The sequence below is a fragment of the Macaca mulatta genome, chromosome 4 (assembly GCF_049350105.2).
Source record: "Macaca mulatta isolate MMU2019108-1 chromosome 4, T2T-MMU8v2.0, whole genome shotgun sequence".
NCBI lineage: Eukaryota > Metazoa > Chordata > Mammalia > Primates > Cercopithecidae > Macaca > Macaca mulatta.
Window position 1 is genome coordinate 150,250,688 of NC_133409.1, and position 14,759 is coordinate 150,265,446.

Consider the following 14,759-nt stretch of genomic DNA (forward strand, 5'->3'; position numbering starts at 1 on the left):
GCCACCCTCTTGTTCTTTGGTGATGACTGGTGGGGAATGTGACAGGGGTCTGGTCAGCACCACAGACCTGCTTGTGGCTGGGGCTGGGGCTCCCCTTGGACCTTCCTGTGAGGTTGACCCCTGGCTCCTCCTGAGCAGGGAGGGGCCATCGGGAGTTTTGCTGTGCTGGTGGCTGTCCCAGGTCCCCCACAGTTGACCCTGGAACTTGTCATGTGTTAGCTGATCAGGACCACCCAGCCCCAAGAATGGGCTTCTCTGAAATGACCTCAGGTCCCCCAGTCATAACCTTGGGTTCTCCCTCCTTTTCCCCAAGTCCCAAGGACATCCCCCAGGGACCCTGCCTCACTCTCTCTGTGTCCTATTTTTCTCAGCTGCAGAGGAAGAGACCCCCAGCCCCACAGAACCCAGCACGGAGGCCCCGGAGCCCCCCGAGGAGCCGCTCCTGGGGGAGCTGACAGTGACAGGATCCTCCCCTGACTCGCTGAGCCTCTCCTGGACCGTCCCCCAGGGCCGCTTCGACTCCTTCACCGTGCAGTACAAGGACAGGGACGGGCGGCCCCAGGTGGTGCGTGTCGGGGGCGAGGAGAGCGAGGTCACTGTAGGGGGCCTGGAGCCCGGGAACAAGTACAAGATGCACCTGTACGGCCTCCACGAGGGGCGGCGTGTGGGCCCGGTGTCCGCTGTGGGCGTCACGGGTGAGTGTGCGCTGCAGAGCCCTCTGGGTTGGGTCTTAGGAAAGTGCAGCCTCCAGCATCTCTTCCACTAGGGATCCAGGATCCCAAGACCTCAAACCTATAATGCGCCCTGTTCGCTAAAGCCTCAGGATGGGTGTGATCTGGGGACTAAGAGAGCAAATCCAGGAGAAGTGCCAGCCATGTGGGAGAGGCTCCCGGGGACTGAGGCCTCTCAGGAGGTGATTCACTGGCTGGTTTGTGGCTCTGCTTTTCCTTGGAGCTCTATAGAGAACTCTTTTTGTGGGATTGGAACACATTTTTGAAATACAAATTAATTAAATTAAAAGTATTTGTTAAATAAAATTTCAAATGTGTAAATAGAAAGAATAGTACAAAGACCTCAGGTACCCATCACCCTGCCACCCTCCTTCAATCAAATATCAACTTCTGGCCAATCTGACTCATCTCTGCCCCACTCATGTCCTCCACTAGAATCACTAGAATGTTTTTCTTTCTTTCTCTCTCTCTCTCTCTCTCTCTCTCTCTCCCCCTCTCCCTCTCCCTCTCTCTCCCTCTCTCCCTCTCCTTCTTTCTTTCTTTCTTCCTTTCTTTTGACAAGGTCTCACTCTGTCACCCAGGCTGGAGTCTACTGGCACAATGACAATTCACTGCACTGCAGCCTCAACCTCCTGGGCTTAAGGGATCCTCCCACTTCAGCCTCCCAAATAGCTGAGACTACAAGCGCACTCCATCATGCCCAGCTAATTTTTTGTGTTTTTTGTAGAGACAGGGTTTAGCCATGTTGCCCAGGCCAGTCTTGAACTCCTGGGCTCAAGTGATCCTCCCACCTCAGCCAAAGTGATGGGATTCCAGGCGTGAGCCGCCACACCCGGCCTGAATGTTTTCTTTATTAACACCTTCATTGAGATATAATTCATGTGGCATAAAATACACTTGTTTTAAGTGTACGGCTTACTGATTTTAGTATCTTTACCTACTTGTGCAGCCATCACCACAATCTAATTTTAGAACTTTTCCATCACCCCCAAAAGAAATCTTGGGTCCAGACCCATTCCTATCTCAGCCCTAGTTTATAACCAATCTAATTTTTTCTCTGTAGATTGCTTTTTCAGGACATTTCGTATAAATGGAATCACACAATATGTATCCTTTTGTGTCTGGCTTCTTTCACTGAGCATAATGTTTTTGAGGTTCATCGATGTAGTATGTAGAAGTACTACATTTACTACATTGCTATTGATTGATTGATTGATTGATTTTTTTTTTTTAGACAAATTCTCACTCTATTGCCAAAGCTACAGTGCAGTGGCATGATCATAGCTCACTGCAGCCCCAAAATCCTGGGCTCAAGCCATCTCAGCCCCCCAAGTAGCTGGGACCACAGGTGCTTGCCACCACACTCAGCTAATTTTTAAAAATTTTGTAGAGATGAGGTCTCACAGTGTTACCCAGGCTGATACCAAACTCCTGGCTTCAAGGAATCCTCCTGCCTGGGCCTTACAAAGTGCTGGGATAACAGGCATGAACCACCTGCTCTCAGTCACTACATTGCTTTTTATTGCCAAACAGTATTGCATTGTATGGTTATACTACTGCAATATTTTAAAACGAACTACAGACACCCTATCCTTTCATCACTAAATATTTAAAGGTATATCTCTTTTTTGAAAAATTATTTTTAAAAAACCCACAATACAGCCAGGTGAGGTGGTTCACACCTGATCCCAGCACTTTGGGCGGCCAAGGCAGGTGGATCACTTGAGGTAAAGAGTTTGAGACCAGCCTGACCAACATGGTGAAACCCCATCTCTACTAAAAAAGAAAAAAAAAAAAAGGAGAGCGTGGTGGCATATGCCTATAGTCCCAGCTACTTGGGGGGGTTGAGGCACAAGAAATTGCTTGAACCCAGGAGGTGGAGGTTGCAGTGAGCCAAGATCGTGCCACTGCACTCCGGCCTGGGTGACAGAGCGAGACTCTTTGTCAATAAATAAATAAATAATAAAATTCCACAATACAATTGGCATACCTTGATAAATGAACAATCATGCCTTGATATCATGTATCCAGGTAGTGCTACAGTCTCCCGAGTGTCTCATAACTATTGTTTTCCAGTCGTTGCTGAAATTAGGTCTATAGAAGGAGGATACATTGCAGTTGAGAAAACTGAAATGTTAAGTAGAGCAGTCAAGGAAGGCCCAGAAGAAGGTGGCTTTTGAACAAAGACTTAAAGGAAGGGTGGGGATGAGCCATGAAGATATCTGGGGAAAGAACATTTAGGTGGAGGGAACAGTCACTGCAAAAGTGCTGAGGTAGGAGGCCGCCTGGCATGTTTGAGGGACCATAAGGAAGCCACAAAAGACTGTAACGATTATAATCAGAAATCGATCTTCAGTTAGGCCCAGACTGGGCCCACCTTCTGACCTGAGTTCGAGCAGCTGGGGCCTCAACAGCTCCTTCCAGCAACAGAAAAGGTTCTGTTTCTATCTCTTCCCAGCCCCCAAAGAGGAGTCCCCTGATGCTCCTCTTGTGAAGCCGCGCCTAGGGGAGATGACGGTGAGAGACGCCACCCCCGACTCCCTCAGCCTGTCCTGGACAGTCCCCGAGGGCCAGTTTGACCATTTCTTGGTCCAGTACAAGAATGGGGACGGGCAGCCCAAGGCGGTGCGGGTGCCGGGACACGAGGACGGGGTCACCATCTCGGGCCTGGAGCCAGACCACAAGTATAAGATGAACCTGTACGGCTTCCATGGTGGCCAGCGCGTGGGCCCTGTGTCTGCTGTTGGTTTAACTGGTGAGTGTGCAGTAGGGCACTGGGCCCTGCCCTGAACTAGACTCAGTTTCCCCTTTATTGTCAGTATCTGGTGGCTTTATTTTACTTTCCCTGAGCCTCCCAAGCTCCTGGGAATGGTTCTGCTAGTGCCTTCACTCCAAGCCTTTGGTATTGCCCCAGGTCTTCTACCCTTTACACATGGGCTTTTTGGGTTCTCAAAGAGGTGGGGGACCAGGAAAATAACACAGACTGAGGTACACCTGGGGTTGACCATAGCCTCAGCCCATTTGAGCTGTGTGACCTCAAGAGAATCACATAACCTGTCTGGGCACGGTGACTCACGCCTGTAATCCCAGCACTTTGGGAGGCTGAAGGGGGCAGATCACCTGAGGTCGGGAGTTTGAGACCAGCCTGGCCAACATCGTGAAACCCCCATCTCTACTGAAAATACAAAAATTAGCTGGGTGTGGTGACACATGCCTGTAGTCCCATCTACTTGGGAGGCTAAGGCAGGAGAATGGCTTGAACCCAGGAGGCAGAGGTTGCAGTGAGCTGAGATCGAGCCACTGCACTCCAGCCTGGGTGACAGAGCGAGACTCTATCTCAAAAAAAAACAAAACAAACAAACAAACAAAAAACACACACACAACCTCTCTGTACCTCCTTTTCCTCATCTGTAAAGAAGGAATAACCATACCTGTCCTGAAGGATGGGTGGGAGTGTGGTTTGGCTCTCACACTCAACGAGAGATAACTGCAGTCTTTCCCTTCTGAGGAAAGTAGGAAGTTCCTGAAAATCCCTTAGGGCAAATTCTCATAATTATCACTGATTTCCGTGGGAAAAATTGTATGTGTTCTCTAAGCCCCCAGATTAATACCCATTTACTTTTAAAACAACACTGAATCCTGTTAACATGGATACTATTACTTTAATTACAAATATTGGCCGTGTGCACAACTTAACAAGGCATTTTCCCTTCATTACCCTGTAACTCGGCTCTTTGATGCTTTTGGAAGCTCTTTTATAGCTGTTACCCCCTAGATGCTTTTCAGTTCTCGGCCGGGCGCGGTGGCTGAAGCCTGTAATCCCAGCACTTTGGGAGGCCGAGGCGGGTGGATCACGAGGTCAGGAGATCGAGACTATCCTGGCTAACATGGTGAAACCCCGTCTCTACTAAAAATACAAAAAACTAGCCGGGCGTGGTGGCGGGCGCCTGTAGTCTCAGCTACTTGGGAGGCTGAGGCGGGAGAATGGCGTGAACCCGGGAGGCGGAGCTTGCAGTGAGCCGAGATCACGCCACTGCACTCCAGCCTGGGAGACACAGCGAGACTCCGTCTCAAAAAAAAAAAAAAAAAAAGATTCAGTTCTCAAAAAGAACAGACCAATGAAATGTGATGATTTTGTAATTCCACTATGAAGGCAGAATAAAACCCTATGAAGAGCAGAAAAGATTAAAGAAATCAATGAAAACAAAGCAATTGATTTCATACGGGCCAAAAGAGCTGGCAAAACTGGAGGTGCACTCTCTGCCATAAGTTAGCAGAGCTACTGCCAGGTCCAGAGACAACTCAGCTGCAAAGATGCCCTCATGTGGTCTCATCTCTCTACCCTCAGCTATAAAATCTAAGTTGGTTTCTAAAAATGCTCAGAATTAGGTGGAATATCCAAGCCCAAGTGGATGAACCTCCTGATACAACTTGCCTGTTATGCTTGGTTGGTGTTCTTTGTTTTCTTTCTTTCTTTCTTTTTCTTTTTTTTTGAGATGGAGTCTCACTCTCACCCAGGCTCTCAGGCTGGAGTGCAGTGGTGTGATCTCAGCTCATTGCAATCTCTGCCTCCCGGATCCAAGCAATTCTCCTGCCTCAGCCTTCCGAGTAGCTGGGATTACAGGCATGTGCCAGCACACCTGACTAATTTTTGTATTTTTAGTAGAGACAGGATTTCGCCATGTTGGCCAGGCTGGTCTCTAGCTCCTGACCTCAGGTGATCCGCCCGCCTCGGCCTCCCAAAGTGCTGGGATTATGGGCCTGAGCCACCTCGCCCAGCCCTGGTTGCTGTTATGTTTTCTTTTTTTTTTTTTAATTATTATTTTTTGAGACGGAGTCTTGCTATCTCCAGGCTGGAGTGCAGTGGAGCGATCTCGGCTCACTGTAAGCTCCGCCTCCCAGGTTCACACCATTCTCCCGCCTCAGCCTCTCAAGTAGCTGAGACTACAGGTGCCCGCCACCACGCCTGGCTAATTTTTTGTATTTTTAGTAGAGACGGGGTTTCACCGTGTTAGCCAGAACGGTCTCGATCTCCTGACCTCGTGATCCGCCCGTCTTGGCCTCCCAAAATGCTGGGATTACAGGCCTGAGCTACCGCGCCCAGCCCTGGTTGGTATTCTTATAAAACATCAATTCTGTCCTGCAAAACAAATTTGCTTGGCAGCTCCTGAGGGTTCCAGGCATCCACACTGAGCGTCACGGGGATGCCACCTGAGCATCATGACTTCACCAGAGGTGTGGTGTTAACTGAGCATTCAAAGCAGAAGAATGATATCCTAAGCTGGGGGCACCAGCATCCAGGCTGTGGGCCCCTGGTGTGTCTAAGAGAATCCCAGAGTCTCTTGGCTAAAAGGAGGCCCACCAGGCATGTCCACCCATTCTCTCTATTTTCTGATGCAGCCCCAGGAAAGGATGAAGAAATGGCCCCAGCCCCGACAGAACCTCCCGCCCCCGAACCCCCCATCAAGCCTCGCCTGGGGGAGCTGACCATGACAGATGCCACCCCTGACTCCCTCAGCCTCTCCTGGACGGTTCCTGAGGGACAGTTTGACCACTTCCTGGTCCAGTACAAGAATGGGGACGGGCAGCCCAAGACAACGCGGGTGCCAGGACATGAGGACAGGGTCACCATCTCCGGCCTGGAGCCATACCATAAATACAAAATGAACCTGTATGGGTTCCACGGTGGCCAGCGTGTGGGCCCCGTGTCTGCCATCGGGGTGACGGGTGAGTGAACAATGGGAGCCCCAGGGTGGGAGCCGTGGGAGGGTCACCCTCTTGCTCTTTGGTGACGACTGGTGGGGAATGGTGGCAGGGGTCTGGTCAGTACCACAGACCTGCTTGTCGCTGGGGCTGGGGCTCCCGTTGTACCTTTTTGTGAGGTTGACCCCGGGCTCCTGAGCAGGGAGGAGCCGTCGGGAGTTTTGCTGTGCTGGTGGCTGTGCCAGGTCCCTCACAGCTGACCCTGGAATTTGTCATGTGTGTTAGCTGTCAGCTGAGCAGGACCACCAGCCCCAAGAATGGGCCTCCCTGAACTGACCTCATGCCCCCCAGTCATAGCCCTGGCTTCTCCCTCCTTTTCCCCACGATGTGAGCACATCCCCCAGAGACCTTGCCATCCTCTCTGTGTCCCTTTTTCTCAGCTGCAGAAGAAGAGACCCCCAGCCCCACAGAACCCAGCACGGAGGCCCCGGAGCCCCCCGAGGAGCCGCTCCTGGGGGAGCTGACGGTGACAGGATCCTCCCCTGACTCGCTGAGCCTCTCCTGGACCGTCCCCCAGGGCCGCTTCGACTCCTTCACCGTGCAGTACAAGGACAGGGACGGGCGGCCCCAGGTGGTGCGTGTTGGGGGCGAGGAGAGCGAGGTCACCGTGGGGAGCCTGGAGCCCGGGCACAAGTACAAGATGCACCTGTACGGCCTCCACGAGGGGCGGCGCATGGGCCCAGTGTCCGCCGTCGGCGTGACTGGTGAGTAGTGCTTGGGGTCTCAGGGGAGAACTACCTTTCCCTGATAGGTACCTCATTTACTGCTGTGCCCTTTCACCAAGCCCTGGGGGTCCAGGCCTTGTCTCCTGTGTCCTGCCCTCGCTCTGTGCCCCGTGGCTGTGTCCTGCCCTCGCTCTGTGCCCCGTGGCTGTGGCCCATGCTAGTGGTTTGCTTGTTCACTTTGGCGTGGCCTCCCTCTAATGGTCAAACACTGATAACCTCCAAAGGTGAAATATGTCAGGCGCACACCAAGCCTGACTTACAAGAATTTTCCTTTCTTTCCATCTTAATCACAGCATTCTTATAACCACATACACAAATGCACACAAGAGAAACAATCCAATGTCAAACCACGTTGGGATGACTAAATAATTTAGGCAACATCTATAAAAAGAGTTATTATGCCACCACTGAAATGTTTTAACATAAGACCCTTACTTTATAATGTTACATTGAAAAAAGAGAGCCTAGGCTGGGCACGGTGGCTCACGCCTGTTATCCCAGCACTTTGGGAGGCTGAGGCGGGCTGATCGCCTGCTGTCAGGAGTTCCAGACCAGCCTAGCCAACATGGTGAAACCCCATCTCTACTAAAACTACAAAAATCAGCCAAGCATGGTGGCACATGCCTGTAATCCCAGTTGCTTGGGAGTTGGAGGCACGAGAATCATTTGAACTTGGGAGGCAGAGGTTGTAGTGAGCCGAGATCACCACTGCACTCCAGCCTGGCTGATAGAGCCAAACTCAGTCTCAAAAAAGAAGAAAAAGGAGCCCAAATGTTTGTAAGATGCTGATCACAACCATTTGAAAGTAACAGGTGTGGCAAGAAGACTGGAAAGAAATACATCCCACCGGTTGCATGATTTGTTAGAATAGAATGTTCCAGCACATTTTTTTCCTGTATTATTCTATTCTGCATAGTCCAACTTTTCTTAAATGGCAAACATTTCTTGTATAATCAGGGGAAGGGAAAAGAGAAAGTATATAATGTCTTCTTCTTTACACTCCATCTGTCCTACTCCCCTATCACTCTCGCGGCTTATTTCATTTCTTTCCTTCGTTTTTTTTCTTTGAGATGAAGTTTCGCTCTTGTCACCCAGGCTGGAGTGCAATGGCTCGATCTCGGCTCACTGCAACCTCTGCCTCCTGGGTTCAAGCGATTCTCCTGTCTCAGCCTCCCGAGTAGCTGGGATTACAGGCACGTGCCCCCACGTCCGTCTAATTTTGGATTTTCAGTAGAGACGGCGTTTCTCCATGTTGTTCAGGCTGGTCTCAAACTCCCAACCTCAGGTGATCTGCCCGCCTTGGTCTCCCAAAGTGCTGGGATTACAGGCGTGAGCCACCACACCTGGCCAGACTTATTTCATTTCTAATTCTGAGAAAGTTCAAAATGTTTAGTCCATAAGAAATTGGAGGGGTGGGGATCATGAAGTGAATTGAATTCCAAAGGTGCAGTCAGGCTGCCTTGTCTAAGTCATCCTCAGCCAGGATGTTACGCCTGGTTTAGAATATTTTTCGAGAATTCCTACTGATGGGGAGGAATCAGCCCTGCTGAGAAGCGGTCTCTTGCAGGGCAGGTCGCCACCTCTGTGATACCAAGTGAGGAGCGAGCTCATCTCCCAAAGACCATCCAGACAAAGGAAGCAGCCTCACTCAGCATCCCCGATTCCCGGGGGAGAAGCCTCATTTCCATATGCATGTTCAGAGGACCATCTGAGTTTTGGGAAACGGGGAATAGGGAAATTATTGGAAAATGAACGTTAGAAAAATTCACACTCTAGGGGTAAGCCGTTCTGGTCCACGTTCAGTTTTATGTTCCTACCCCCACCGTGGGGAACCACAGAACTGACCGAGGACAGGCTGAGGGACCCACCCCTGCCCCTCCTGCTCCATCTGTATTGCTACCCCACTCCCACCCCACACTCGATTATTAATTGTTGTAGCCCAGAATTTCTTTCTTTCTTTCTTTTCTTTCTTTCTTTCTTTCTTTCTTTCTTTCTTTCTCTCTCTCTCTCTCTCTCTCTCTCTCTCTCTCTCTCTTTCTTTCTTTCTTTCTTTCTTTCTTTCTTTCTTTCTTTCTTTCTTTTTTAAGACCAAGTCTCACTGTATTGCCCAGGCTGGAGTGCAGTGGTGTGATCTCAGCTCACTGCAACCTCTGCCTCCCGGGTTCAAGCGATTCTCCTGCCTCAGCCTCCTGAGTAGCTGGGACTACAGGTGCATGCCACCACGCCTGGCTAATTTTTGTATGTTTAGTAGAGACAGGGTTTCATGACGTTGGCCAGGCTGGGCTCGAATTCCCGACCTCAGGTGATCCACCCGCCTCGGCCTCCCAAAATGCTAGGATTACAAGCATGAACCACCGCTCCTGGCCCAGAATTTCTTTTTTGGCCCACATTTTTCTAGTGAAAATAATATAGCAACACTATGTGGAAAGCCTGAAAAACAGAAAAACAGAATCTCATAGTCCTGCTTTCTCCCCCAGCTGGCGGCATTAATAACAATGTGTGTAGTGCACATTTCCTTTCTGCATTTTGCATGCAGAGCGTGTTTTAAAGTTGCCATCAGTGTTCATAAAACTCTTGGCTCTTCCTTTTTTGTACACAAGTACATTGTAATCATTCACCTTGCGGCGACACAACCAGCATTAATCATCGTTTCAATGGTTGTTTGATGTGTGGTGGTGAAAACTCTAACAGAATTAATCCTCTTCTATGGGTCATTTGTGTTCCTGACACATTTGCGGTCATGAATAATCCCATCATGAATTCTTCCATGCTATAACTTTTTCCTGCTTTAATAATTTTCTTAGGATAGATGCCCAGAACTGGGATTATTGGGTCAAAGGAAATGAGAATTACTTTGGCTCCTGACACTATGTCTCAGTTGCCTTCTGGAGGTTTGTAACAGTGCAGCTCTGCCAGCAGTACAGGCCCGGGGCTCGGGGATACCTCACCGGCTCTTGTTCCAAGAGTTGCTAAATGACCAACACAAAGCTGCCCCAGCCCTCAGCCTGCTCTGGAGGGGTGCATTTGATGTATGACCTCTGTTGACAGCACTGGCAAAGCAAGTCGCCCTTAAGCCCTTAAACCCTTAAACCGTGTATCCCCCTATATTATCTTTCAGCCCCACGAGAGGATGTGGATGAGACCTCCAGCCCCACAGAACCAGGCACAGAGGCCCCAGAGCCCCCCGAGGAGCCGCTCCTGGGGGAGCTGACAGTGACAGGATCCTCCCCTGACTCGCTGAGCCTCTCCTGGACCGTTCCCCAGGGCCGCTTCGACTCCTTCACCGTGCAGTACAAGGACAGGGACGGGCGGCCCCAGGTGGTGCGTGTTGGGGGCGAGGAGAGTGAGGTCACCGTGGGGGGCCTGGAGCCTGGACGCAAGTACAAGATGCACCTGTACGGCCTCCACGAGGGGCAGCGCCTGGGCCCGGTGTCTGCCGTGGGCGTCACAGGTGAGTGAGTGTGGGTGGGGCAGGGTCGGAAGACAGCCCTAGAAAATGTGCCCTTCTCTACTATTTTCCTATACATATTTCTGTCTTGATGGGGCTCACATTGAAAGGAATATATCAACATTATGGAAAGGCATGCCATGGAGAGAGAGGCTGCGATCCAGCAAATGAGCAAAGGCCGGTGAGCATGTGATAGGGAGGCCCAGGGCTCAGGTCAGGACCAGAGAGGGACGCCTAAGCCACCCTGTCCATGGGTACCCAGGGGACAGCCATGACCTGAGGCCAGGCAGGCCTTAGCTTGGTGACAGCTTTTTTTTTTTTTTTTTTTTTTTTTGAGACTGAGTCTGGCTCTGTCGCCCAGGCTGGAGTGCAGTGGCCGGATCTCAGCTCACTGCAAGCTCTGCCTCCCGGGTTTACGCCATTCTCCTGCCTCAGCCTCCGGAGTAGCTGGGACCACAGGCGCCCGCCACCTCGCCCGGCTAGTTTTTTGTATTTTTTAGTAGAGACGGGGTTTCACCGTGTTAGCCAGGATGGTCTCGATCTCCTGACCTTGTGATCCGCCCATCTCAGCCTCCCAAAGTGCTGGGATTACAGGCTTGAGCCACCGTGCCCGGCATGGTGACAGCTTTAGAGAGGAGGTGAAGTGTGCCAGATCATCACAGCTGGTGCAAAGGCCGGGAGGCTAGAAAGAGCATGGTGTGTGAGAAGCACTGAGGATTGAGTGGGGTGTCCTTTGCGGTGAGTAGATCATCCTGAAGTGTGGGAGCAGAGGAGAGGGCAGCTCACCACGCCTGGGGTCTCTCAGGGATGAGGTTGCTCAGGTCTGTGCTGAGATGGCCCCAGCAGCTGTGCCTGTGTGAAGCTCATCCATGGGGGCTGAAGATGGGGATGAGGTGACAGGGAGCCTGGAGGCAGGGAGGCCAGTAGGCAGTTGGTGGCCTTGGTGAGAGGTGACAGTGGTCCAAACCAGGACCGGGGACTGGAGGTGGGGGAAGAAGGTATCCAGGGGAATTCAGGGTAAAGATGCTCTGAGGCTGCTGGCAGCTGGTGAGGGGCCAGGTCCAGGAACACGCCCCGAGCTCTGGCCTCGGGAGGGGTGTGCTGAGCTTGTTGAGGAGCAAAGACAGAAGCCCAGTGAACAAAAGATGGCGAGGAGACCCCAGTGCAGGGAGGCCGAGGGTGCAGAGGCCGAGTGGGGCTGTGCTCAGAAGAGAGGCGGTGCTGGAGGGACAGGGAGAGGTGGCCTGGGTGTTGGGAGGTGGGGGTGAGGTGGGGGCTGAGGGCAGGGGTTCAGGGTGAGGGATAGGAAAGGCCACAGGAGAGGAGAGCAAGAAGAGCTTTGCTAGAGGCACTGTGGGCAGCATCGTCCTGCTCTCGGGCACTTTGTGTTTTGTGACACATCCTTTCTATGCTGAACTGAGGACCCAGGGACCTCACTGTCCCCATACCTGTCTGTCCAGCTCCAGAGGATGAAGCCGAGGCCACCCAAGCAGTGCCCACCACGACCCCTGAGCCCCCCATCAAGCCTCGCCTGGGGGAGCTGACCGTGACTGACGCCACCCCCGATTCCCTCAGCCTGTCCTGGACGGTCCCCGAGGGCCAGTTTGACCACTTCCTGGTCCAGTACAGGAATGGGGACGGGCAGCCCAAGGCGGTGAGGGTGCCGGGGCACGAGGACGGGGTCACCATCTCAGGCCTGGAGCCAGACCACAAGTACAAGATGAACCTGTACGGCTTCCACGGTGGCCAGCGCGTGGGTCCCATGTCTGTCATCGGGGTGACGGGTGAGTGAACGGTGGGAGCCACAGGGTGGGTGCTGTGGGAGGGCCACCCTCTTGCTCTTTGGTGATGACTGGTGGGGAATGTGATAGGGGTCTGGTCAGCACCACAGACCTGCTTGTGGCTGGGGCTGGGGCTCCCCTTGGACCTTCCTGTGAGGTTGACCCCTGGCTCCTCCTGAGCAGGGAGGAGCCATCGGGAGTTTTGCTGTGCTGGTGGCTGTCCCAGGTCCCCCACAGCTGACCCTGGAACTTGTCATGTGTGTTAGCTGTCAGCTGAGCAGGACCCCCCAGCCCCAAGAATGGCCTGTTCTGAAATGACCTCACGTACCCAGTTGTGGCCGTGGTTTCTCCCTCCTTCCCCTGAAGACCTGAGCATATCACCCAAGGACCTGGCATCCTCTCTATATCTCCTTTTCTCAGCTGCAGAGGAAGAGACCCCCAGCCCCACAGAACCCAGCACAGAGGCCCCAGAGCCCCCCGAGGAGCCGCTCCTGGGGGAGCTGACAGTGACAGGATCCTCCCCTGACTCGCTGAGCCTCTCCTGGACCGTCCCCCAGGGCCACTTCGACTCCTTCACCGTGCAGTACAAGGACAGGGATGGGCGGCCCCAGGTGGTGCGTGTCGGGGGCGAGGAGAGCGAGGTCACCGTGGGGGGCCTGGAGCCCGGGCGCAAGTACAAGATGCACCTGTACGGCCTCCACGAGGGGCGGCGCGTGGGCCCGGTGTCTGCTGTGGGTGTGACAGGTGAGTGTTTGTGAGTGAGGCAGGGTGGGGAATATGGCCTTAGAAGATGTTGCTTTCTCTGCAACTTCATGAAAACAAAAATATTCTCACCAGTCGGGCTTCTTTTGCACGTTTCTATGCTTGGGGATCTTGCTAAGAGGCAGATTGGGATTCAACAGGTTTAGGCTAGGGCCAGAGATTCTGCATTTCCAACAAGAAATGATGCAGATGCTGCTGGCCCGTGATCACGCCCCTTGAGTAGCAAAGTTCCTCACGACCAAGGAATTGGACCCTCTTTTGAAATCTGTTGAAGAGAATTTTTCTGCGTCCCTGATTCCTGGTAGGGTGCTTTCTCTGTGGAGTTGACTGGGGGCCGTGAAGGAAGACAGAAGGCAGTGAGGGGCAGCGTGTTGACTGTGCACTCTGAAAGCCCACCATTGGAAGAGGAATAGGAACAGACCTTTCCCTCCAATGGGCCAATTTGTTCATTCAACAAAGAATTCCATGCCCTGATCCAGGCACTGTAATTTTAGGGTATCAATGTCCTCTGGCCAACGACCTCCAGAAACTCACCAAAAATTGAACGGATGGAGTTATGCTCCGTGCAGTGCAGGACGACTGTGGGGTGACTCAGGAAGAGGCTTTAGAAAGAGATTGTTAAGGAACTGGGCTTGTGGTGGTATTTTGGGAAAGCGTTTAAGGAAGCAAGGTTTTGCTCTGTATTAGACGCTGTCAGGAAGAAGGGATAGCCCTGTTACCAGGCGTCTCACTAAGTCTTATCTTTGCGGGGGTCAACCTAGAGCAAGGCCAAAGCTGCCATTGGTAAAGAAGCAACTGTCACTCAGATTAGCTGGATGGGTGATGTTTGGTTATTTTTGTGCTTTGGAAAGTGTTAGAGTTTGTCTATATTGAGACATGATCACAGACTGGCCTTGTTCTTGCCTTGATCCATCCTACTGACTAATGGCCTAGTCTGATGTTGATGTTCCATGAAATTGTCTGTGTTCAACTGGACCACGCCAAGATCAGACTGTGCCAGGCCAGTCCCAAGCAATCGCGGCCTGGCTGAGGGAAAGGGCAGCTCACGGGTGTCAGGGCTGCTTTTTTCTTTCATAGGCAGAAGCTGGAAAGTGACACACACAAGTTCATGTTTTCATGGGCCTCACAGTTGTGGGCACAAGCGGAAAACCAGAAAGTAAGCAAAGAAGGATGAGCATGTGGAGCCCAGGGGCCAAGCCAGGATTGGGAAGGGACAATGAGGTCACCCTGACCACAAGTACCCGGGGGACAGCTAGGACCTGAGGCCAGGCAGGCCTTAGCTTGGTGACAGCTTTAGAGAGGAGGTGAACTGTGTCGGATCATCACAGCTGGTGCAAAGGCCGGGAGGCTAGAAAGCACGGCACGTGAGAGGCACTGAGGATTGAGTGGGGTGTCCTTTGCAGTGGGTGGATCGTCCTGAAGTGTGGGAGCAGAGGAGGGGACCGCTCACCACGCCTGGGGTCTCTCAGGGATGAGGAGGTGGTTGCTCAGGTCTGTGCTGAGATGGCCCCAGCAGCTGTGCCTGTGTGAAGCTCATCCATGGGGTCTG

The 14,759-nt window shown here is 52.3% G+C and overlaps 1 protein-coding gene across 4 annotated transcripts in view; it reads left to right on the top strand.

The window, feature by feature from the left end:
* The window catches only part of TNXB (tenascin XB), a 95,741-nt gene that overhangs the window by 41,557 nt on the left and 39,425 nt on the right, over positions 1–14,759 (top strand). For 3 of the 4 annotated variants that reach the window (XM_078000332.1, XM_078000333.1, XM_078000334.1), the window contains 7 exons: positions 372–695; positions 3,190–3,486; positions 6,132–6,458; positions 6,875–7,198; positions 10,338–10,670; positions 12,134–12,451; positions 12,869–13,192. In XM_078000332.1, the coding sequence (XP_077856458.1) occupies positions 372–695; positions 3,190–3,486; positions 6,132–6,458; positions 6,875–7,198; positions 10,338–10,670; positions 12,134–12,451; positions 12,869–13,192 (2,247 nt within the window). Of the gene's footprint in view, positions 1–371; positions 696–3,189; positions 3,487–6,131; positions 6,459–6,874; positions 7,199–10,337; positions 10,671–12,127; positions 12,452–12,868; positions 13,193–14,759 lie in introns of all 4 variants that reach the window. The other variant, XM_078000331.1, reaches the window with a different exon arrangement.